This window comes from Mastacembelus armatus, chromosome 14 (assembly GCF_900324485.2).
Source record: "Mastacembelus armatus chromosome 14, fMasArm1.2, whole genome shotgun sequence".
NCBI lineage: Eukaryota > Metazoa > Chordata > Actinopteri > Synbranchiformes > Mastacembelidae > Mastacembelus > Mastacembelus armatus.
Genome location: NC_046646.1, coordinates 15,854,937 through 15,878,927, shown reverse-complemented (window position 1 = coordinate 15,878,927; position 23,991 = coordinate 15,854,937). Strand labels below are relative to the sequence as shown.

The window sequence follows — 23,991 nt, the reverse complement described above, 5'->3', positions numbered from 1 at the left end:
GCTATGGTTGTCTTTACATACTAAAAAAGACTATGTAAAGACAACATCACATACATCATATTGCAGCTCACAGTAGTATTGAGACTGTGTGCCTCAGAATGAGGTTACTTTGTTTCCTGTTTGTAACTGAAGAGCAGCCCGTTTTCAAAGCAGTGTGATAAGAGAGAGTTAACTAAAGGAAAGTAAAAATAGACTCCATTGCAGCAAACTTCACTGACTAAACACGGTGTTGCCCTGTAGCCTGAGAGCAATCGCATCACTCACACAACCCATTTTGCTCAAGACAGCTGGAATATGCCACCCGGTAGGATCTGAACAACTTTTTGAACTTCTAAAACTGTATTTAGATTATCAGACCTTCTACATTTTACACGTTTGTGTAAGCATTCTATGTAGCCCTTAGTATAATTTTGCAAAACATTGCTTTTATCACAAAAACAAACAAAAAAAGTGTAATTTCCAAATATGATAGAACAACCGGAGGATTATAAGAAATAAAATAATAAGCTGTTAATCTTTACTTCTATGTATGTAATGATATATTGTTTTGGTGATTGTATTTTAGTGTTGACATATAACTCCGTTTTGTTGGTGTCACAGTCCATATGTTTATCATACCACATGTGGCACAACTGAAGTGGAAGCAACTGTGAAGCTTTTTAAGTAAATTATTTATTTCACTAAACTGTTAGGGTGTGTTTACAATAAAACTTACAGTGCGTAGAATGAACATCCTGTGAAATTTGTCATATTGTGTAGTTCAAACTTGTACCATCCATTTCCATTGAGAAAATAGTGCAAAAGTGAAAACGCATTTTTAAACGGTTTTCTGTTCATTGTTGAGCTGTATAGTGTGAGAGTAGCAGATAAAAAGTGTTAACGTATGAAATTCTATTCCCTGACATTTTGATTCCCATAAACAAACATTTGAAAGTTTGTTAACGTACAGTTTCTGTTCGTCTTTTAGACTGTCACACTGAAACTATAGGCCTTTTGCTTTTATCTCTGGCCTTGCTGATTTCTATGTGTCTCAACGTCATCATATGCATGGGACGAAGAACCACTTTGAGAAGAAGTATGATTCAAATCACCTTATTTTTGAAATATTGTTTTAAAAGTAGTCAACACTGATTTCAAACCTCTCAGCTCAAAGGTAACAGGGACTTTTCTAAATTGCTTAATAATTTGTTCACTTAGGCTCCTGCTGTTCTGCACACATTTATGAAGGAGAAGGGTATGCTCTTAATTTACTTTTTTTAAATGGCAATTAAACACATCTCTATGTCATCCCATTACTATTTAGTCTATTATGTGTTATTATGACCCTGGCTTTCAGGAAAAAGCGGGTAAAGAAGATGGATGGATGGATGGATGTGTTATTAAGTTTCCTAATATTTTCATTTTTTAATCATATTTACAAATAACATCTATTATCTGCAATAAAAATTAACTGTGAAATTATTCTTCCATATCTTGTTGAAGTCGCTCAGAAGATGAGGGACATTATTTTCAAGACTTTAATCATCATGAGCTGCAAGAAAATCCCCACAATCATCATGAGCAACAGGAAAATCCAATCTACGGCAACATCCACACAAACAGACGTGGTGAGCGCAGACCAGCACTCAACTTTTTAATAAATAACGATGAGTCATTGAATTTTTTAGAATCCCAGTTCATTACTTATAGTACAGCAGTCCATCACAACAGGCTATCAGTTTTTGTATGCTATGTATGGTTTGTCTATACAATTTTTTATAGTAATTATATCTGCTTCTTTACCTGTATTTTAGACAATATATTTTTGTATGCCATCTAGCTTGTTAGAATATATATATATATATTCTAAACATGAAAGAGCTGAAAACAAAATCAGATCAATTATACTTTAAACAAAGCGTTATTTTACTTAGAGAAAATGAAATCAATTCCCTTTTCACTTACTAATTAAATCCTCTTAGATTCGATATTTTGCTGTCTTGTTTCTAGTAATTCAGTCAGCAGAGCTTGACTACTGTTTTTTCTCATTTTAGTGATTTACGTATGCTTCGTTAGAAGAATGTAAAACAAATCATGTTTACCTTTTTAGTTTCAGTTGAGGTTTGCTATGAGATGATGACCAAGCGACACACAAGAGATCTTACAAAGGTAATTGCTGTAATTTCATTACAATTTCTCTTCCTCTGGTTTTTTTGCAATGATATTGTTCCGACTTCCCACATGCAATTTTATTAGTACTGTATGTGATGTTGTTAAACAAAAATGTTATTATAACGTACAGTTATTTTAATATATATGTAATAGCTTGTCTAAACAGAGCATTATGGCTGAGTGGAAAAGCTTATTATTAATAATTATTTTTCTGTTTTGGAAGGTTGTTTTTACATCTTCTTAATGTTTTTTTTACACCTGACTTCTATTTGAGATATTGCCTGGGAAAAGAACAATTGTTAAAGCTTTGCATCTTGAATATGAACTTGAAAATTGTTTGTAAGTTGTTTGCAATGTTTAATGTACAGTAGTGCCATTTTTTCAAAAAAATACAGTTGTTGCAGTTGCAGTGAGCCATGCGTGCAGTGTATTTTGTGTAAAAATACACATGCAGACAAGTTTAACTCTTGATGACAGATTTCCTTTCTAAACGGAAGGCAGCTGACACCCTAGACACATTGTGGTCAATGAAACCATCACCCATTAAACACAATTAAGCACAATATGTTCTAAAAATAAACTATGCTTTAAATGCATGTAAACCTTCACTAAAGACATTGCCTATTTAAATTTAAATTGCATGTGCATCTGAAACTTTGTTTTAATGAACAATTGATCTCTTTTGTCTAAAATCAGCCTTTAGAGTCTGACCTGAATTATGCTTCGCTGGATCTGAAGTTGGCAAAGAAACGCAAGAAGCATCGCCACCAGCAACCCCAGGCTCAGGGACGAAACAACCGAGAAGATCAGCTGCCGGTTCCCTTCCCAGCCTCTGCAAATGCTTTCTTGGAGGTGGAAGGAGATATGGATGCTCACCTTCCACCCAGAGACAACAGCACTATGGTTTCACAAAGTAGCATCTACCTGAACAGCCAACAAATAGCCCAAGAAGCAGAGGAGATGGATAGAGAAAGAAGTATGAACATGGAGAGGGAGGACATAGACTGGGAAGGAACAAGAAGGCAGGATGACTGTGGAAATAGAGAATGGAAAGGAGAGCAGGAGAATGAAGAAAGCAAAGATGATAGTAATGGGACTGTATGTACCCAGATTTCAGAGATACAGGCTATTCAGAGTGGCACTGATCATTTTGTTAGCAGTTTTAGCCATGAAGGTGACCAGTAAGATTATGTAAACATGATTTTAAGATTATTATTTTGTTGTTTCAAAGCTGAAAAAGTTATTAGTGTTATTGCAAGATTGAAATCTATGTCATTGTAATATACAGTGAGCTTCATGCAGTTGAGTAACTTCCTCTTTTGGGCGCAAACAAGCTACCTCTTGAACTCTCCACAGTGAGTAAGTGAGGAACAAAAGTGTACCTTTCTGTGCAGAGGATGTAATAAAGGACGACAGACGAGGAAGGGAAACTGTGTTTGACATTTAGAGGTCAAGGGCTGCGTGGAAATTTTCAATTTGTTGTGAAAGACAAGGAAATCTTCAAATCATCATAGGACATGGAAGATCTGTTTTGATGTCTGATAGTCATACATCAGCAGATGTCTCATAGAAAGGTGTGAAGGAAAAAATCTCGCATTTGTTTCCCACACTTAGACAATGGCTAAGTCATGAGAGAATACTTTGAGTAACAGTACTTACCTTAGTGCATGTGAATTCCATGCTGATATGAAAATAAAAATTAAAGGCTGGTGGATTATCAGTAATGTTATTTTTTTATCATGTGGTATATTGTCATGAAAAGATCACACACAGAGGATTTTCCACACCAAAGTTATGATAATGGTCATTATGTTTACAATCTTAGGATGGATAATTTACCATACTGAGGGAACTGAGCTCTGAAGTAATTTCAGTCAGGAACTTGCTCTGCACTAACTGATAGTTTTTCAATTACTGACCATGGCCTATTTCCTCCCTATGGATTTATTTTTGACCTGAGGGGTTTTGGGTCCAACTGCTGCAGACATGCAGGGAAGATCTGCAAAAAGACACACACAAATTAGAGGTTACTATTAGTAACTGTCAATACTCACATCGACATCCTCTTTCATCTGTCTCTTCATGACATTTTCAAGATTCAAGATTTAAACAACTTTATTGATCAGGGAAGGAAATTGTTTTACACTATATGCCAATCTGCTGCACAGGGCTATTTCCTTTGTTGCTTTGGGTAACCCTTTTTTTTCTCCAGGGTTCAATAGTGCTGATCTTTTTAGGGTTTGTTGTACTGGCAGATGGTGCAATAATGAAAGGAAAAAGGACAATCGTTGTTAGCTGTACTTCTTTACAAAAACAAAGGTATATGTCTTCAGGAAGTTGAATTATACACTGACAGTGACATAGATACCCATTATGTGTTGTGAACTTACTCTTTAATGTATAAAAATGCTCTGTTTTCCTCTGAGTCTAGATGTGGCTCAGAACATTTAAATGAACTGAACTACATCAAATCTTATGCCTATTATACTGTGGTGAGCCCTAGTTTTGATAAATGGAGGGTATCTTTTTATTCTATATAGTAACAGTGATTTCTTAAAAAAATGGTGGTTTCTGTTACAACTGCTGCCTCAGCCCTTTTCATTTTCACTTTCAGCCTTTCCTTTGCTATTATCTATCCAGCCACCAAACTTCCTCTTTACCTGGAATAGACAGCAACTATACAAAGCCCACAATAAAGTATATCTGTAAAAAAAAACTAAACCAAAAAAAAACAGATGTTTAAATCTGATATATTTTTGCACAAATCAAAGATGTCTGTGAATATTTTACTAATCTGTTCAGTATCAACATATTTCCTTCCTTTTTTTACAAATAAATTAAGAATATATAATATTAAACAGAAAATGCAATCTTTCCTACAAAACATATGTGCTGGAGTGAAAAAGTAGTATAAAACCATAATTTCCAATAGAAAGGGACATTTTAATATGAATATGCTATGCAGGAAGAATGATAGATTGATATGAACTGTGCAGTATGCTTGTCTTGAATCATTGGACACATGGATTAATGATTTTCAGTAACTAACCCAGATCTATTCAAAAATAAACAGAGAATTTAAAGCATTAATTTGAATATTCTGGAACCTCTTAATGTTGTGTCATTGCCTTGAACCCAAAGCAGAACATTCTATTTAGAAGCCTCGAGTGAACTACACTCACTTGTTACTTGACCTTTCGACGAGTTACTTGTGTTTGAAACCTCTCAAACATCATCATGGATAAAGAGTTTGCAGGAACCGTTAAGACTCCCCGTTGTCCGGCAGTCAAGAGAGATTGTGGTAAGTGAGAAATCCAGGCAAAAACCTGTTATCACTCATGTTAATCATCCCTATGACTTATCACATAAAGTGGTTACTATTTTAGTTAGTACTTTATGAGAGTTGGCCTTTTTCTGACCCTGATAATCATCTGAGATCTGGATCTATACTGATAAATTGACAATTTCGTTACATTACTGATTGTAATTCACTAAAAACTGATGTCCCACTGCATATTACTCATTTACAGAGGACAGTGGAAACACATCACAAGCAGCATCTGCAAAAGATGGAAGGCCTGGGAGAACCAAAAGGAAGACCTGTACTAAAAAGAAGACCCAAAGAAATACAACAAGGACCTCAAAGGTGGCTGAACCCTGTAGTAGTTTTGAGGTGGACAGCAGGCTGAAAAGAGAGAAGAGAAAAGACAGAGAAGACGGAGAGGAATCGTTAAAGACACCGAAGAGAATAAGAAGACTAGATCTTACCCAGTCTGACAAGGACACTGCATCCACCTCAGTGGATACAGACAGAGGTAGGCTAATCATGTGAAACTAGTCAGACACAAGGTTCAGATTTAGTAGATTCATTGCAACAGAAAACACAGGACTGTCCCTAAACTGGGATATGGTATACTGCAATAAATATACATTTCTTCCCAGTAAAACAAAACTCATTCTCACTTCCCTCTTATGGAATATGTTTAGGCAGATTCGAGCTTTTCATAAATGTAGACAATTTTTTCTCTTTGGACAGGCCTAGGCTTAGACATGGCAGATCAGAAAAGTGTCATTTTGGAAGGAATTGAATCACAGCTTTTTTTGTCATTTAGGTTAAAAGTCTTATTGTCCACATTAGTGCCTGTGACTGTTTACATGCTGATCTTCCTCTGGGTTTTTCCTCAACACATTAGAAGGCTGCAGTACATCAGTGAAAGATGTGAGCAAGAAAAGCATTAAGAGGAAGGCTGCAACAGATGGAGAAGGCCCATGTAGTAAGAAAAGGAGGAGCCTGGACCTGATTGAGACCAAAAATAAAACTACAGAGGAAACCAAAGAGGACTTATCCACAGATAGCCAAAGAGGTATGTAGCTCTATCAAGGGTTTGGCTTTATTTTCCAGGTGAAGTGTAAAATGCAGATTTGTATCAGGGGATGATGGGAGGGATTAATAATAGAGCTTAAGGTAACTCTAACTGATGGTATTTCATGTTCCTCAAAACTATTGCAAAACAAAATATCTGTGTGTATCTAGATTTTCAGAACAAATACCAGCAAGAGAATCAGCTTGGCGAAGGTGGCTGTGGATCTGTGTTTGCTGGCTATCGCAGAGCAGATAATTTACCGGTATGTGTTCAACACATATTCTTACACACACACACACACACACACACACACACACACACACTGCAGGTGCTGATTCCTCTTTGTGTGTTGCAGGTGGCCATTAAACACATATCAAAAGACAAAGTGTACTGCACAGCAGAGGTGAGTAAACGACACATACTGCTGAAATCTGCTGTATTTATCATTGCACTCACTTTCTGAATGTATAATTGATTATTGATTCATCTTCTCTCCTTCATCTTCTACTTTGCTATGATAATTCAGACTAAGAATGGGAAGCAACTTTCTATAGAGGTTGTCATCATGTTGAAACTCAGCGGTGAAAAAGCCAAAAGAGTAGGGACATCAGTACCTGTGTCCCTGCTGGACTGGTATGATCTGGGTAAAGAGCTGATCCTGGTGCTGGAGAGGCCAATACCTTCTGAAGACCTATTCAAATACAGAGAGCGCAACGGAGGCTTTCTAGAGGAGGAGAAGGCCAAGGTAAGATTATAGCCATTCTTCTATCATTTTCATCTCTCTGTCGCTAAACTGAACAGCACTGCACATCTGTTGTGGTATCTGTAGTAGTCTCACCTTTTTAGTGGTTTGTATCCAAAATGTTATGGTTCGTTAAAATCCCTCTTCCACAGAAATTCTTGATTACTTTTCAGCACCTACAGGCTTGGAAATGTGGCTGTAAAAATTTAGTCTTGTTCCTTGCGGACTATGACAGTTGTAATCAGCTAGGGAAAAATATATCGCACTACTCACTACTAAGCCGCTCTCTGCCTGTCTCTTTCAGATCATACTGAAACAGCTAGTCGATGGAGCAATAGAACTTCAGAATCAGCACATCTTTCACCGAGACATCAAGATCGAGAATATCCTGATTGAGACCAGTTCAGATGTCCCACGTGTTCGTCTCATTGACTTTGGACTGAGCTGCTTTTTCAAGAAAACGTCATGTTATCATGTTTTCTACGGTAAATTGTCTGGCTTCTACTTCTGCTCTTCATTACTTTACCATATGATAATTATTACACTGAGTCAAAGATTCTTCTTCTCCTCATCCTCACTCTCACTTTTGTATGCCTGTGTGTTTTTGTATGCCTGTGTGTTTTAGGTACCACTGCTCATGTCCCTCCAGAGTGGTACAATCGTTGCATGTACAGTGCCGGCCCCACCACAGTGTGGCAGATGGGTGTGGTCCTGTTCGAAACACTCCACAGAAAAGCATCATTTGAAACCAGCAAATTCCTTCAAAATAAGATGAAGATTAGCAATAAGCTGTCCAAAGGTAAGAATAAGTTCACTGTTACATAAACTTGTCAAGGGACACACATATGTTCATTTTAATTCACATTCTGATGGATTCACCTTCATCTCTCCTCTTGTCTTTCCAGACTGTCAGGATTTCCTACAAATGTGTTTGACCCATGTCCCAGAGCAGCGACCCACCCTGAAGCAGCTCCAGCTTCACCCATGGCTCAGATAAACTACATACATGAGCACCACGAACTTTCATGCAACCACATAATGAGGAAAGCTGCTCTCTCTTCGACCGAAAAGGCCACCATGTTTATTTGGACTTATCAAACTGGACTATATTGTGTTTATTTGTTGCCCTTTTCTATCTATGCAGTTCCTGTAGCACCCCTAGCCATCCGAGAAGAGATGATCTCTCTTTGAATTGACTTTCCTGAGAGTTCTTTCCATTTTCTTTATGAACTCAGGATTTTGGGGAGTTTTTCTCATCTTAGAGAGCTTGGGCTGGGTCAGGAGCTGCTCTATAGATATATTTTCTATTGCCAAATAGACAATATGTGGTATCATTGCCATATATTGTCAAATGTCAGTTTTTAATTTACAGAACTAAACCTTAACCTCTAAATTCTCTCTACATGAATTATACTTTTGTGTTTATATCAAAATGTGTAATTTTATAAATGTTAATAAATTGTTGCATTTAACACATTATTGTGACTCAATTATATTAAGACACACAGAAAACTAATACTGACTGCCAGAACCTGCTGGTTCCTGTTTTAAAAGGACCAATAAAACGCTCACAGTCTGGTTCTCCATACAGATGGAGAGGAAAACATGAACAAGGTTACTTAACAAACAAGGGTACCGCAGACGAAATCCAGACAGGGGAAAACACAGACAGGCTGGAACAAAAAAAGCTGGCAAAATCTAGTGATCATGAATGCTGGGATGACAACCATCAAGAGCAAACAACACAGACAACCTAGCAAGGAACTGAGGGAACAGGAGGGGTATTTGAACTAGGGGAAGAAAACGAGACACAGGTGAAACCCATCAAAATTAAAACAAGGTGAAACGAACAGAAAGAGTGGATCCCATCTGATCCTTCAAACTAAAGGTCCAACATAGGAAGTCCATGGCAGGATCCTGACAACTGACAGCCAAGAGGTAAATGTTAACTATGAGTGTAACAACCAGGGCACAAGCCTGATAATGTCAGACTATGTACAAATATGTATGTGTGTGTGTGCGAGGGTCTGAAACCAGAAGCAACAATATCTACATGCACAGTTAAACTACTAACATAGTTCAACATAGTTGAAATTGTTTAATGTTCAAACAGGTGCCAGACCGCTCTAAGTGACTCCTCAAACAGATAACTACCATCTGCACAGAGAAATGAAACAATGGATTAAAAATCAAACATGTTGTATAATGTTTTTCATGTTCAAAAAATGGGTAGTTGTGACTTTAAGGCTCTGCATGAGGGAAGACACTGAGTTGCTTAGCAGCACAACCATACAAACAACTTCTGTGCGCTATAAAAACAGCTTTACTCTAGTTAGGATGATGTTCTTATATGTAACTAGATGCTGCAGGTCAAGCCAGTTATAATCTTAATCTTTTCTTGATATTTGTTTCTAGGTGAGTGTTTCCTTGTTCTTACTGCAATGGCTGAAATCTTGATGTGTGAGCCATTTGAACTCTTCAATCTCCTCAACCAGTACAGCTGTGTGTCGAGGTTGGCAGAAATCAACTACCTCTGTTTGATTGGTAAGAGATGGGATCTTGTTCAGTTAGTTAATATTGGGTGTTAATGCTGGAAGTCTATGTAACCACTTGGATTTGTGTTTGCTGTGTTTTAATTTAATTTGTATATTGTATGTCTCTTTTCTAGATGCTCGTGACACCCAAGAGTACAACACAAGTCACGTTGTGACAGCAAAAAATGTGAAAATGGTATGGATGTTATTGTTTCCACAGTATCCAACTTACACTAAACTTACATTTCTATATGCTATGTATTGTCTATAGCTCTTAAAATCAATCAGTCTATTTTTTAGCTTCTGCATCATAATGACACTGACTATTCTGTAGCTTTAAAATGAGAAAAAACTCTACCTAATGCTAAAAACAACCTTAATAAATATCATGTTAAGGTTCCTTGACAGAGAAGATAGATAATGTTGTATTTCTTCATCACTACGCAATTGATTTCTCATTTCAAATACATGCAAAGGAGGTGGAAATAATTTTTCAGGCTTTATTTGTATACAACCCCAATAATCTCCACCAACAAAATAGGACTGCCTGTAAGTAGCTCAATAGGTGAACCCACTTACAAATAGATTTGGAAAGCATCATGGGTTACAGAATATAAATTGCTGGTTTAGATCCAAATCTATAATGAGTATTCATACATACGAAACTTCTATTCAGAAGGACATCATGATTTTACTGGAGTCATCTCAAAGTCACTTTTATTGCCTGTAGAACTAATTTTATACAGAACTGAATCCAGAATTGCACCACAATAATTATTGGGTAGTGTTGTGACAGATGTTTTTACCAGGTGTTTAGGCTCCGGAAAGTAATGAAACAAATTTAAATAAGAAGTTAATACTGTATCTATTTGCACAAGAAACAGTGAAGCTAAATGCAAACAAATTGAAACAAGCCTTGTGTAACAGCCTAGTTTCTTAGTTCCCTAATCCTTTGTGGGATTATTTTTGTTCTTCAAATATCAAAACTTTCTTTATGACTCTTTCCAGGACTCAGAAGGCACTTTCTGCCTGCCAGAGACTGTGGAGTTTGAAAGTATGCAGCATGTAGTGGTTTATGACAGCAACACAACCTGTTTACAAAACCAAGGTCTGTGAAACATTAAATCCAAGAAACTTTAGGGCATCTGAAGTGCTAAATAGGATTATTTACCGGTGTAATAAACTAAACGTTTGGACAAAATAATGATGTGTACAGCACACCGTTGAGTAGCACACCGTTGAGTGTTGTTTATCATTTGATTTCTGATTGCGATTGCAGGTAGAGCAGTTGAATGTGCCCAGGCCCTGGCTAAAGTTACCTTCCACCCAGTCCGTGTAGTGAGAGGGGGGTTTCAGAAGTTCTCTGCTCTGTACCCTTTCTTAAGGACTGAGAAAATTATCTACACTATCATGGTGAGACAAAAACACAAGGTCTGGAGAAACGTTAAGTACATTAGGCTTTGACTTAACACAGTTCCACTTTTCAAGACAAGGTCAAAACCATCAAGCAATAATTCAAGATCTGCCATATCGAACTGTTGATGCTGATAAATGTATTATGCCTGGAGTGTCTCAGGAGCTGGAAAACTTGAAGACCTATCCAGTGGAGATTATAGCAGGACTGCTGTATATGGGTGACAAGAAACAAGGGACAGACTCCATTATCCTCAAAGACCTGAAAATCTTCGCTGTCGTCAGCATCTCACAGAGTAACACAGTGGAGTAAGGCAGAACTGGATATATAAAATATCACCACAGGAAATTCTGAATGCCATGTGTTGTTACTGTTTAATTTGTTCTGAATTTCTCTTGAATTTATTTCAAAGTAGCTCCATGATGGGAAACCAGACCACCCTTTATATTCCTGTGGCCGACTCAGTGGTGTCAGATTTATTTTCAACCTTTGAAATGATTTGTAGTTTTATTGGTAAGTCATGTGCATATTTTAGTTATTGATCTGTTTTAAGCCCTTACAAATATTTGTAGTCTTATTTACAGGCAACCCATCAAATAAAACACTGTAAATATATTTACTGTTAGGTGGACGGGTTTCTTTATTCACTGAACTAGTCATCTGTTGGTTGTCTTCAGGTTCACACATCCACATGGGTTCTCGTGTCCTGGTGGTTTCCAGTCAGGGTAGAAGCCGCTGCAGTGCTGTAATCATTGCCTTTCTCATGTACCACTTCACATACACACTGGAGGTAAGTGGGGCTCATTTAATTTAATTTCAGTGACTGCCACAGAAAATGTCTGTTACTTGAATTGCAAGTGATATATACATTATAATGTAATGTTTACATTTTAACAAAGACATGAGACTGGCATTGAACATAGAAAGAAAAAATGTGAATATGACATATAACATTATATTTAGAGTAATGCTATGGCTTTTCCAGGAGGCCTGGAAGTACATGCTCAGATGTAAATCCAACATGAGGCTAAATACGGGGTTTTTACAGCAGCTGTCTGACTGGGAGCTTCACACCATGGGGAAAAAAGTGACAGACATCTCATTTCTTATACAGTTGTGACAATGACAAAGCTGATTCATTTTCACCAGATGCAATAAGGATAACTGCATTACGATGTGAACATGGTAAGATGAGCATTATCAGCTCTTTTCATTGAGTCTGTATTGCAAAGCTATTAAAGGTTTCTATTGTCATCCAAAGATGAAAAACTATAATAAAGCATTTTTTTTACAGACTTATTTTTTTTCCCTGATTATATACCATAGCTACTCAGCAGACTGTTTACAAAAATAGCTATCTAAAATTTTTTATTCCTCCTTTCCTCTAAAATAACCAATTCTTCAAGCAAGCTCTGAAAATGGAAACAAAACCAAAAGAAACAAATAAATAAATGGAGGCAATAGTGTTTATCTACAAAATCTATATTTTTGCACAGCTCTGTGTAGTCTCTTGTTTTTGTTCATAAACAAAGCCTGTATAATTTATTTTAAGTGCTCCAGGCCTCATAGGGTCTTTAATGTCAGCTGTGGCTGAGTGTATACCACCCCCAGTGTGCTCCCCTCATGTATTACAGTATGTGTACTTCTAGGTCACAGAGGTAACGATCAGGCAGATGAGTTTATATAACCCCAGCTCTTAAATATAAGCCATGTACGAATTTAAGTAAACCCTGAATTTTGCCTTGCAGAGGACAGAGCACCTTTCTTGAAGAAAACCGATCAAACAACATTGAATGATTGTTTATTGTTGTTTCTGTGGGTAAAGTCAGGACTGTAATTTGGGGTTAAGTGTTCAAACCTTGAAAAATGAAAGGGATTTATATTTAATAGTGTTGCCTGACACGCTGTACAGAGAGGGACAAATTATTACCAATGAAACAGTCTTTTAAAGGTGCTGCTGCTGATTGGCTGAAAGGAGGATCCAAATTCAGAAACGGGACCTCTGATTGGACCATCCAGTTCTAAAGGCGTACTGACAACGTCACTTTGCATGTTTTAGCACGCATGAGCTGTCGTTATGAATGGCCTTAAAATAAAAGCACAGAAGTTGTATTCCTTGACATGTTTTATTAGACTGCTCAACAGTAGATTTAACTCTTTCTATTTAATTCAACACCGTTAAATCACAACATACAGATTAAAAAAAATATGATATGGCATTGTCTTTTATGTTATTTTACAATTATTAACCAGTTATATATTACGCTGTAAATAAACTTAAACAGTTCAAATAATGATAATAGAAACAGTAATATTACCAAAAATATTCAATAGCCTAAAGTTATAGCAACATATCAAGAGGAAAAAAAAACATGTAACTATAAAAATTGATATGTATTTGTTAGAATAAAATTACCCAAACTATCATAGCACTTAAAATAATTTATTTGAGACTTGTTTCTGAACACATTCTGAACAAAACATACACAGTTTTGTAAAAAAGTCTTCCTCTAGTCTTCCTTTTTCCAATAGATCCTTTCTTTCTTTCCCTTAGCTGTAACTTAAAGACTGACTAATCAGAGGCCTCTGACAGTGATTATTGTTCAGCTAATGTTTGACACGGCCCCCGAACTGTTAGTCATTAAACGACTGTACTCACTAGGTCTTTTATTTTGAAGGCAGGAAGTAGCGCTTTTTGCAGTAGCTCTAACACTGAGCGGTGCAACTGTTGCACAGCGGAACATGAATATTACTCAACTACAGGAGGTTTCCTGATGCCACAGTAGAAAATGTTCACTCCAACGGATTTATCTGAATGTTTTCGCGAATGGGACGATTTAGAGAAGGACTACCAACAAATTCAGGTAAGTTACACAGCGCTAATATCTGACGTTACACTGCCCGGGTAGGCTAATAGTCCGGGTAGAGTCGGATCCGCCCTCAGCAAATGAAACGTATTTGCATGTTAAGAAGAAAACAAAAAACAAAGTGAAATGCACTGTAGATAGAAATGTAAATAACGCCAGACACATTGTCCTAATACGACACTGATGGAAACATCGCATGATCCTCGGTGTTGGTTCAAAAAAAGTCTCCAGTACACCCAGTATTCAGTAACGTTATATTAAGATATAACGTTAGCTATAACAAAGCATTACTGAACCGGATCTTATGGACGTGTTGCCAATTTTAATACAGAGTAGCTAATACAGAATGATTCATGTTTTATTTAGATTATGCTCATACTGTATGTTTTGGTGTAAACGCCTGATCTTCAAGCTATCTAGGATATATGTGGCTAATTATCATACATGTGTATTGAAAAAGTATTTCCTTCTGGATCAATAATCAATATCTATCTATCTATCTATCTATCTATCTATCTATCTATCTATCTATCTATCTATCTATCTATCTATCTATCTATCACTCAGTAACAGCACTGCTGACAGTCTTCAGTCCTTTCCCTCATGTTACTGCACATGAACAAGATTTTAATAAGTTGACCACAATAAGGTAACAGTATACTGACTATAAATCTGAGAAAAAAATATAACTAGTACCATGTTGGTACTGTGCTTTGGGTCGCATGATAGATAGATAGATAGATAGATAGATTGAGTGGGTACGGAAAGTATTCAGACCCCTTTAAATTTTTCACTCTTTGTGTCATTGCAGCCATTTGCCAAAATCATTTCTCATTAATGTACACTCAGCACCCCATCTTGACAGAAAAAAACAGAAAATGTAGAAATTTTTGCAAATTTATTAAAAAAGAAAAACTGAAATATCACATGGTCATAAGTATTCAGACCCTGTGCTCAGTATTGAGTAGAAGCACCCTTTTGAGCTAGTACAGCCATGAGTCTTCTTGGGAATGATGCAACAAGTTTTTCACACCTGGATTTGGGGATCCTCTGCCATTCTTCCTTGCAGATCCTCTCCAGTTTTGTCAGGTTGGATGGTGAACGTTGGTGGACAGCCATTTTCAGGTCTCTCCAGAGATGCTCAATTGGGTTTAGGTCAGGGCTCTGGCTGGGCCAGTCAAGAACGGTCACAGAGTTGTTCCGAAGCCACTCCTTTGTTATTTTAGCTGTGTGCTTAGGGTCGTTGTCCTGTTGAAAGGTGAACCTTCGGCCCAGTCTGAGGTCCTGAGCACTCTGGAAGAGGATTTCTTCCAGGATATCTCTGTACTTGGTTGCATTCATCTTTCCTTCAATTGCAAACAGTCGTCCTGTCCCTGCAGCTGAAAAACACCCCCACAACATGATGCTCCCACCACCATGTTTCACTCTAGGGATTGTATTGGGGTGATATAGGTATATGGGTTGTATAGGTGATGAGCAGTGCCTGGTTTTCTCCACACATACCGCTTAGAATTAACGCCAAAATGTTCAATCTTGGTCTCATCAGACCAGAGAATCTTATTTCTCATGGTCTGGGAGTCCTTCATGTGTTTTTTGGCAAACTCTATGTGAGCTTTCATGTGTCTTGCACTGAGGAGAGGCTTCCGTCGGGCCACTAAGCCATAATGCCCCGACTGGTGGAGGGCTGCAGTGATAGTTGACTTTGTGGAACTTTCTCCCATCTCCCTACTGCATCTCTGGAGCTCAGCCACAGTGATCTTTGGGTTCTTCTTTACCTCTCTCACCAAGGCTCTTCTCCCACGATTGCTCAGTTTGGCTGGACGGCCTGCTCTAGGAAGAGTTCTGGTCGTCCCAAACTTTTTCCATTTGAGGATTATGGAGGCCACTGTGCTCTTAGGAACCTTGAGTGCTGCAGAAATTCTTTTGTAACCTTGGCCAGACTCATAGTTAAATATGAGTGTCACTGCAAAAGGTCTGAATACTTATGACCATGTGATATTTCAGTTTTTCTTTTTTAATAAATTTGCAAAAATTTCTACATTTCTGTTTTTTTCTGTCAAGATGGGGTGCTGAGTGTACATTAATGAGAAATAAAATGAACTTTTTTGATTTTGTCAAACGGCTGCAATGACACAAAGAGTGAAAAATTTAAAGGGGTCTGAATACTTTCCGTACCCACTATATCTATCTATCTATCTATCTATCTATCTATCTATCTATCTGTCTATCTATCTATCTATCTATCTATCTATCTATCTATCTATCTATCTATCTATCTATCTATCTATCTATCTATCTATCTATCTTTATTTCAACCTAACTCAGGATGTGACCCAAAGCACAGTACCAACATGGTACTAGTTATATTTTTTTCTCAGATTTATAGTCAGTATACTGTTACCTTATTGTGGTCAACTTATTAAAATCTTGTTCATGTGCAGTAACATGAGGGAAAGGACTGAAGACTGTCAGCAGTGCTGTTACTGAGTGAATTTAATAATAATGACCAGTCCAGTATCAGTGAAAGATACTTAAATGCAAGTATTTCGGTATTGTACAGAAGCATAGTACCTTAGTAAATGTACTTAATTATATTCACTGTTGTTGCCAGAATACAAATAAGCACATAAGCTTACCACATCACTTACTGTGGATGTCAAACCATGATCACGACGATTACAACACAGATAACTGTGCAGCACTCTTAAGCAACTGGCATCATAGGTCACATGGTTAGTGCAACACAACAAGCATCTGTCTGAACCCACCAAAACAATTACATCTCACACATATAGAGACATAATTAACACAATCCAATCTGTGTGGAGCAAGACGAATCATATTATTGTTGAAAATAAATTGACAAAAAACAATAACAAAAACAAGCTTAAGTCTGCCCTGGGTGAACGTTATTATAGAAGACCCGCTGGCATCTTTTTTGTGTCCTTTTCACATTGTTTATATGTTAATAACAGTTAAAACTTTGCACAAGATCAGCTTTATATATTCTATTTATATATATGAGTATACGTTTGTTTTCACATCCAGGACACACATCGTTTGTATAAACAGAAACTTGAGGAAGTGACAAAACTGCAAGACAGCTGCTCTGCTGCTATCGCACGTCAAAGAAAGAAACTGAAAGACCTCACTGTGTCACTAAAGGAGTAAGTGTGAGATCTGGGATTTGTTAATGATATGCTTGCAGTGTTTGTGCTAGAGCTTGCCAGTGAATTACAACATAATCAATTACTTACTGCCCTTGTGGAGTAGTTTTGAAATCAGCTCTGACAGCTGTTCATTACAGGCGGTAGTCCTGGTCTGTAAAGTCCTCACTGGGCTCTCTCCATATAATATATATGAATATGACATAATGTATGAAATTGTGTGTGTGTGTAAGTCAGAACTGTGTTCTAAATATGCCAAAATCTTTTTCTATGATTAGATGCAAAGGAAACAATACAACACCCAAGTTAAGTCCACAGGATGATTATGCCATTGCTGAAATCAAGGACTCCATTAAAGACAGAACCAATGCTTTCTCTGAGATGGAAGCCTTTCTGCCAAAGAAGAACGGGTATGATTCTGTAATACGATTTTTTGTGTGTATTTTAATAGCAAAAGGGAGTTTCATAATAAATTGTTAGTATTTTTTGTTCAGAAATTGTTCAGAGTAGTACCACTGGCATAGTAAATGTAAAATAATAGTTGTCGTGTAACAGAAACAGCAAATTTATATTAATGTGAAATTTCCACTGTGAATGACTGACATCTCTTTTTGTTCAGGTTATACCTCACGCTTGTTTTAGGAAATGTCAATGTAACACTCCTCAACAAACAGTCAAAGTAAGTCACATTGGCCTCATTTTTATTACTTACAACTTACAACCCCTTATAACTTACCGTTATGTCAGAATCTCATTCTTTTCATGTCCATATGTTTTACCAAACAGATTTGCCTACAAAGATGAATATGAGAAATTCAAACTGATCCTCACTGTCATCCTCTTTGTGTTTTCCTTCACGTGTCGCTTTTTGTTCAGCTACAGGTATGAAAACTTTATGTTTGCAGAACTTGTCTGAGCGATAATTATGGGCGTATCTGTGCACTCCCAAACTGTGCACCTGCACTTTTTTTCATCCCTGCATTACAACATATTTTGTCCTGTAGAGACAGAGGACTACTGCCTTAGCTGTACACCCAGTGTAGACTGACAGTGTGGATGAATAAAGGAGTCTGTTGAGTCATTTTTTCCAATATATATATATGAATTTGGTTGTAGATAGCTTCTTTATGTATTTTCCTGTTCTTTGTTTCAGAGCCCTTGATGCCCTGTTCAACTTTCTGTTGGTTTGGTACTACTGCACACTCACCATCAGAGAGAGTATCCTCATCAGCAATGGCTCAAGGTTATAATGATAGTATTATAATAAGAAGAAGAATAGATAAACATACAAAGCCATCAAAATGCTTCCTCACGGCCTCACAATGCAGGGAGGTATTGTGGACCCCCAAGCCAAATCCTTGTTAAAATCTTCTTGAGCCCTTCTCTAATTACATAACTCTGGGTAGATTAGTCCCCCTATTTTTGTAGATATTTTAGATATGTGTTGTACCCTGCATATTACTATATCTGTAATGTTCTGCAATTGTTTTGTTTGGCACGGACATATCTTGTATCTATTCCTAACATTGCCTGTTGGTATCCTCTATACCAGTACTATTATCCCTTATTGTCCCTGCTCCATGTTGTTTCAGGATCAAAGGTTGGTGGGTTTTCCATCACTATGTGTCAACTTTCCTGTCCGGAGTCATGCTCACTTGGTGAGTGATGTTATTCCCTTTTTTTAGGGGAATATTTCAGTGGTTCATAGCTTTAACTTTGCAGTTTTCATTTCATATTCACTCACTCTAAAGTTTAAACTTTAATCCACTTGAAGGTTATAAACATTCTGTTCTAACCATGTGTTGTGTTTGATTGCAGGCCTGAAGGTGCTCTCTACCAGATGTTTAGGAACCAGTTTCTAACATATTGTCTATACCAAAGTAAGATATTTAAGATGTGTACTACATATATTATATACTACTGTATATTATGAAATAATACACTGTGAACAAATCAACATAGCTGATGCTATTGGCTTGTAACCCTTTAAAAAAAAAAAAACTACTTGAAAGCCTCCATCATAGAATATGATGATTATGTGTCCAACTACACATAGGATTTCAGTCAGTATTAAAAATCGCTAACTAAAATTTTACACCCCATTGCTCTAGATTCAACAATTTTTCTTCTTCATGTTACTTTGTAATTCTTGAGGCCTAAAATACAAAATCATTCAGTATTTTATTAGGTAAAAACAGAACACTAAAGAAATGTATAAATTTATGTATCAGAAGTATTTTTTTCTTAACTGTATAATCGTCCTGTGACCCTGGGAGAGTCCTGATCCCCAAGTTGAGAACCATAATTTATTTATTAGATGAACTGTATTTATCTCTGTAAGAAATAGAGAGCATTGATGCTCCTTGAATATATTTTCTTATTTAACACACACTCAGTATGACTGTATAGCCTACTGTTAAAATTAGTGTGTACTATGAAGTTTCAGTACAGACTTTCAGCAGACTTTAGCATTAAAGGTTTGTTTCTCTGAGGCAAATACCCACAACATACTGTATAGTGGCCAGCTTGGCCAATGATGAAATGATGGATACACCTTTTCTGTTCTCTGTTTTGTATGCAAAGTAGGCTTTGTTCAGTTTCTCCAGTACTACTACCAGAGTGGCTGTTTGTACAGACTCAGAGCGCTGGGAGAAAGACACAACATGGACCTTACAGTTGGTGAGTGAATATTAATGGCCAGACTAGCTGACTTTTTATTGCAACATTTGTGCCTGTCTTGCATGTGGGCCACGATCAGTTCCTGTCTTGTGTCTTTGTATTTCTCTTCTATGCGTCATAGAAATGCAGGAGGAATAAGCCTCTAATAATAGTGATGAAAGTAATCTCAGTTTAGTGATTGTCTTCTCTCCTGTCCTGATGTTCAGAGGGTTTCCAGTCCTGGATGTGGAGAGGCTTAACTTTCCTCCTACCATTCTTGTTCTTTGGCCATGTGAGTAAAGTCATTCCTAATAGTGCTCACTGTTTATTTACAGTATATCTAAGGCACATAAAATTATCCATCCATCCATCCATTTCCTATTCCCGCTTCTTCCTGAATCAGTGTCAGGGGGATCTGCTGGAGCCTAACATAAAATTATTTTATTTTAAAAAGATACGGAAATGAATCATTACCTTTTCTAAAGTATAAAAAAGATTCTAAACAAAACAAACAATTCAAACCAAAGATGGAAAAATTGAGAGTCTCAACTTCTTATCTCTAAATTTGGCTTTGTGACAATTCTTGCTTTTACAGTTCTGGCAGCTCTACAACAGCATAACACTCTTCAGGATGTTCCAGCTCCCTGAATGTAAAGAGTGGCAGGTTTGTACACATGAGAACTTCAGTGTTTCTTGTGAAATTGCCCTGCCCTGTCTGTTTTAAAATACCTAAATCAAAGACAAATATTCATTAATCCTTTAACAAACAAAAGAGTAACCCAGTGATCAATGGGACAGTGCAATAAAAGCTACTAGTCAGGGTAGCTCAACTTTCTATGACTCAGTTTTGTCAAAATGTAAATGGTAATGGCTAAAAAAATCTCATGCAATCTCTTGTGTAACTTCAAATGAGATGAAGTTAGGGGCCATTGTAAAGTGTCTGTAAAATTCCCATTCTGTAGCTTTCTTTTTTTATATATAGACACAGCAAATCAGCTTTATTTTCATCACACACTTAAATCCAACTGTGCCTTTATCTGGGTCACTTATAAATAACCTCCATTTCTTTCCAAGTAACTTGGAGTTCTTTTTTAACCTTGTTTAACCCTCCTGTTCTGTTTCCATTGTACTTTTCCATCCGGAACATTTACATTTACATAGTTTTTATATAGATTCAGATAAATTATTTGATAACTTTAGGTTGAAATACAGTACCAGCACCAAACAACTAAATATCATCCAGTATCCAGATATAAATACAAATGTAAGACTATATTGTCTGTATTTGAAGTTCAGTGAAACTCTGACCATCTCTTTTTGTTGTGGTCTAGGTTGTAATGTGCGGCTGCTCCTACATGGTGCTGTTCATGGGAAACCTCTTCACTACACTTGCAGTGGTTTACCAGAAATACAAGAACAACCGGGAGAAGTCCAAGACATTATAAGACTGAAAAAAAGAAGAGAACACAACTACCGAAAATCCTCATGTTTAAGAAATGGAAACAATCTAAAATTACCATACTTCCATTATGCTCTTCAGAGCTGTTTATCAACATTATATTTGTTGTCTGTGTGGGCTGTTTACATGCACTGCTACTTTTACCAATGTCCTTTTGATTTAATATTTGTGTGATGATGAACGCAACATATTACAAAGAAACAACCACGTTATTTGCCTCATATTTATTCAGGGGAATCTTTAGTTTGTTACTCTTCATCTCCTCTGTATTTCAGCCTTATGGAAAGTGCCTAATAAAACACTCCTCCAAACACCCACTTGTATTTATTTTTCTGGTACAGCTGTTAACATTATGATACGGGTTATATATGCTATAAACGCAAAATAAAATATAGCCGCAAGCGGCGATGATCGGCCCTCGCCTCGAGCGGACCGCCTCACCCAGCGCACCGCCCCCGCGAGCAAACCGCGTCCCCCAGCGAACCGTTTCCACGAACGAACCGCCTCCCCAGGCGAACGGCCTCCCCGAACGAAACGCCTCCCCAAGCGCCCCCGCCCTCCGAACCGACCATCCCCCAAAAAACTGCGGCCCCCCCAAATCCCCTCCCCTGAGGAGACCACACCTCCCCAAGTAGACCACGTCTCTGAGTGGACCCCCGCTGAGGTCTGTTACGCCCCAGCCTAGGGGTTGCCGGAGCGTAACACGATTGTGGAGTTTTCCTCCAAACCTCTTCCACTCTCAACAAACACGAACTAGACGAACTACAATTAACGAGAATATTTATTCTGTTGAAAACACAGAATACAAAACAGAATGTTCAAAACAAACACAAACGCTAATTTAGCCCTACTCAAACAAAAACGCTCCGTGAGCCCTACGATATCAATCAAACAAAAGATCAAAATAACAAAAACGCTAAACAGCCCTATAATAGCTAATCAAAAGAAATAACACAAAATCACAGGTCGCTAGCCTGGAAGCTCCTAAAACAAACAGGAGAAAACTGTGCCAAATTTGGTACAGTTCTGACAAAGTAAGTGCAAGTACATAGGGGGCGCTATCCGCCCCCCCCCCACCGGGTAGACCATGTCCTCTCCTGGAGCCCCACGGAGGTCTGTGCCAAATTTGATACAGTTCTGACAAATTAAGTGCAAGTACATAGGGGGCGCTATTCGCACCCCCCCACACCTCCCCCAAACAGACCACATGATTTAGTGGACCATCACAGAGGTCTGTGCCAAATTTGGTACAGTTCTGACAAAGTAAGTGCAAGTACATAGGGGGCGCTATTGCATCTATAGTGATTTTCTTAAGTCACATGGGTTCAGGCCAGTGGGCTCTACAATTCATCAATTGGTCCGATTGAAATCCGACCATGCGTTTGTGAGTTATCACAATTTGAAGATGGCAAAACATAGGTCAACTTCTGGGGTCCGGCAAAGGAAATCCGTAAAAGTTAGCAAAAAAAATTGGATAACTTTAGCTGCCCCACATGTCTAGATGATGCTGACCAAGAATCAGCTCATTCGGTCAAAAGCCCTAGGATGAGTTCGCTCAAGTACGAGGTGTGCGAAACTGGACATTTTGCAAAATTCCCATTGGAAATGAATGGCGAGATTTCGTCATCGCCAAGGCAAAAGCATTGAAAATAGGGCATGGGTCCGATTGGCTTTTATGATCAGGATGCCCTAAAGGATGTCTGTGCCAAATTTGGTACAATTCTGACAAAGTAAATGTTTCGGTTTGAATGGCAATTTTCAAATCGTTATACAGGGGGCGCAGCCCCATGGGTCTAGGTGATGCTGACCAAAAATGAGCTCAATCGCTGAAAAGCCCTAGGACGAGTTCGAAAGAATGCGAGGGCAGCAAAAAACGGCGAACTCAATGACCTTTAGATAAACTCCAGGCTGGTGGACTTCCTGTTTGTCATACGACCTTGGCATGATAAGCTTTTTTGCTTGCCCCGAAAGGAAGAAGAGGTGTGCCGAGTTTGGTGAGTGTGCGATGAAAAAAATGTGGGTCGGCCTCCCATAGGCGCAATGTATTTCGACTTTTCTCGGGGGCGCTGTAGAGCCGTTGTTTTGAGGTCGTGTGTGAAACCTTTAAAAAACAAAATTTTTTCACGATTCTGACTTGGGTGCAAATTTTTGTGCGTTTTCGAATATGTTCAGGGGGTCAAATTAAGGGTTTTTCCGCAGAAGAAAAAGTATAATAATAAGAATATTCCTAACGATTTCCAGGCCCACGGCCACCTGTCAATCATAATATATATATTTTCGGAAAGGTCTCGCGCAGTCCCACGTCATGGTGGGGTGTGGGTAAGTCGTCCATGCTACCGTGGGGGACCCCTTGCAGTTTTGTACTCCTGGCTCACTGAGCGATCACAATAGGCCCTTGCCAGCACTGTCAGTGCGCTCGGGCCTAATCACGCGTGACGTGGATAGGGCTCTATTTCTTCTCGAAATTAGTGCGAGTTGGCGTATTTATACGTTTCAGTGAGGGCGCACGTCAACGTCACCTGTGTTAATACTCATGTTAATGCGACAAATAAACATTTGTCTTTTGACAGCGTCAGTGTTTTTCGACAGTTTACCACGGAAATGTGTTGTGTCCAAGAGTGAGAAATTATTTAGG

At 37.9% G+C, this 23,991-nt stretch overlaps 4 protein-coding genes across 5 annotated transcripts; all 4 read left to right on the top strand.

The window, feature by feature from the left end:
- Positions 1–151: 151 nt before the first annotated feature.
- LOC113142998 (uncharacterized) lies at positions 152–4,454 on the top strand. Its single transcript, XM_026328409.2, has 6 exons — positions 152–304; positions 968–1,075; positions 1,198–1,234; positions 1,483–1,607; positions 2,090–2,148; positions 2,848–4,454. Exons 1-6 carry the CDS (start codon positions 295–297, stop codon positions 3,334–3,336), a joined length of 828 nt encoding a protein of 275 aa, XP_026184194.1. The 5' UTR covers positions 152–294; the 3' UTR covers positions 3,337–4,454.
- A 934-nt stretch (positions 4,455–5,388) lies between these two features.
- On the top strand, positions 5,389–8,271 carry LOC113143086 (serine/threonine-protein kinase pim-1-like). The gene is made up of 9 exons (XM_026328549.1): positions 5,389–5,452; positions 5,682–5,966; positions 6,345–6,515; positions 6,686–6,777; positions 6,871–6,918; positions 7,042–7,260; positions 7,562–7,742; positions 7,883–8,056; positions 8,163–8,271. The coding sequence occupies exons 1-9, from the start codon at positions 5,389–5,391 to the stop codon at positions 8,252–8,254; spliced, it is 1,326 nt and encodes a 441-aa protein (XP_026184334.1). The 3' UTR covers positions 8,255–8,271.
- Positions 8,272–9,556: 1,285 nt separating this feature from the next.
- On the top strand, positions 9,557–12,500 carry styxl1 (serine/threonine/tyrosine interacting-like 1). 2 transcript variants are annotated; one of them, XM_026328710.1, is made up of 8 exons: positions 9,557–9,801; positions 9,926–9,987; positions 10,800–10,899; positions 11,071–11,204; positions 11,368–11,513; positions 11,621–11,718; positions 11,883–11,995; positions 12,191–12,500. In XM_026328710.1, the coding sequence occupies exons 1-8, from the start codon at positions 9,699–9,701 to the stop codon at positions 12,323–12,325; spliced, it is 891 nt and encodes a 296-aa protein (XP_026184495.1). In that variant the 5' UTR covers positions 9,557–9,698; the 3' UTR covers positions 12,326–12,500. The 2 variants fall into 2 exon arrangements, with proteins under 2 accessions (XP_026184495.1, XP_026184494.1); XM_026328709.1 differs by having other exon boundaries at positions 11,618–11,718.
- A 1,411-nt stretch (positions 12,501–13,911) lies between these two features.
- Positions 13,912–21,669, top strand: tmem120aa (transmembrane protein 120Aa). Its single transcript, XM_026329312.1, has 12 exons — positions 13,912–14,069; positions 17,121–17,239; positions 17,518–17,649; positions 17,859–17,918; positions 18,026–18,121; positions 18,393–18,482; positions 18,832–18,897; positions 19,058–19,119; positions 19,823–19,918; positions 20,125–20,189; positions 20,493–20,561; positions 21,229–21,669. The coding sequence occupies exons 1-12, from the start codon at positions 13,995–13,997 to the stop codon at positions 21,340–21,342; spliced, it is 1,044 nt and encodes a 347-aa protein (XP_026185097.1). The 5' UTR covers positions 13,912–13,994; the 3' UTR covers positions 21,343–21,669.
- The last annotated feature ends 2,322 nt before the right edge of the window (positions 21,670–23,991 follow it).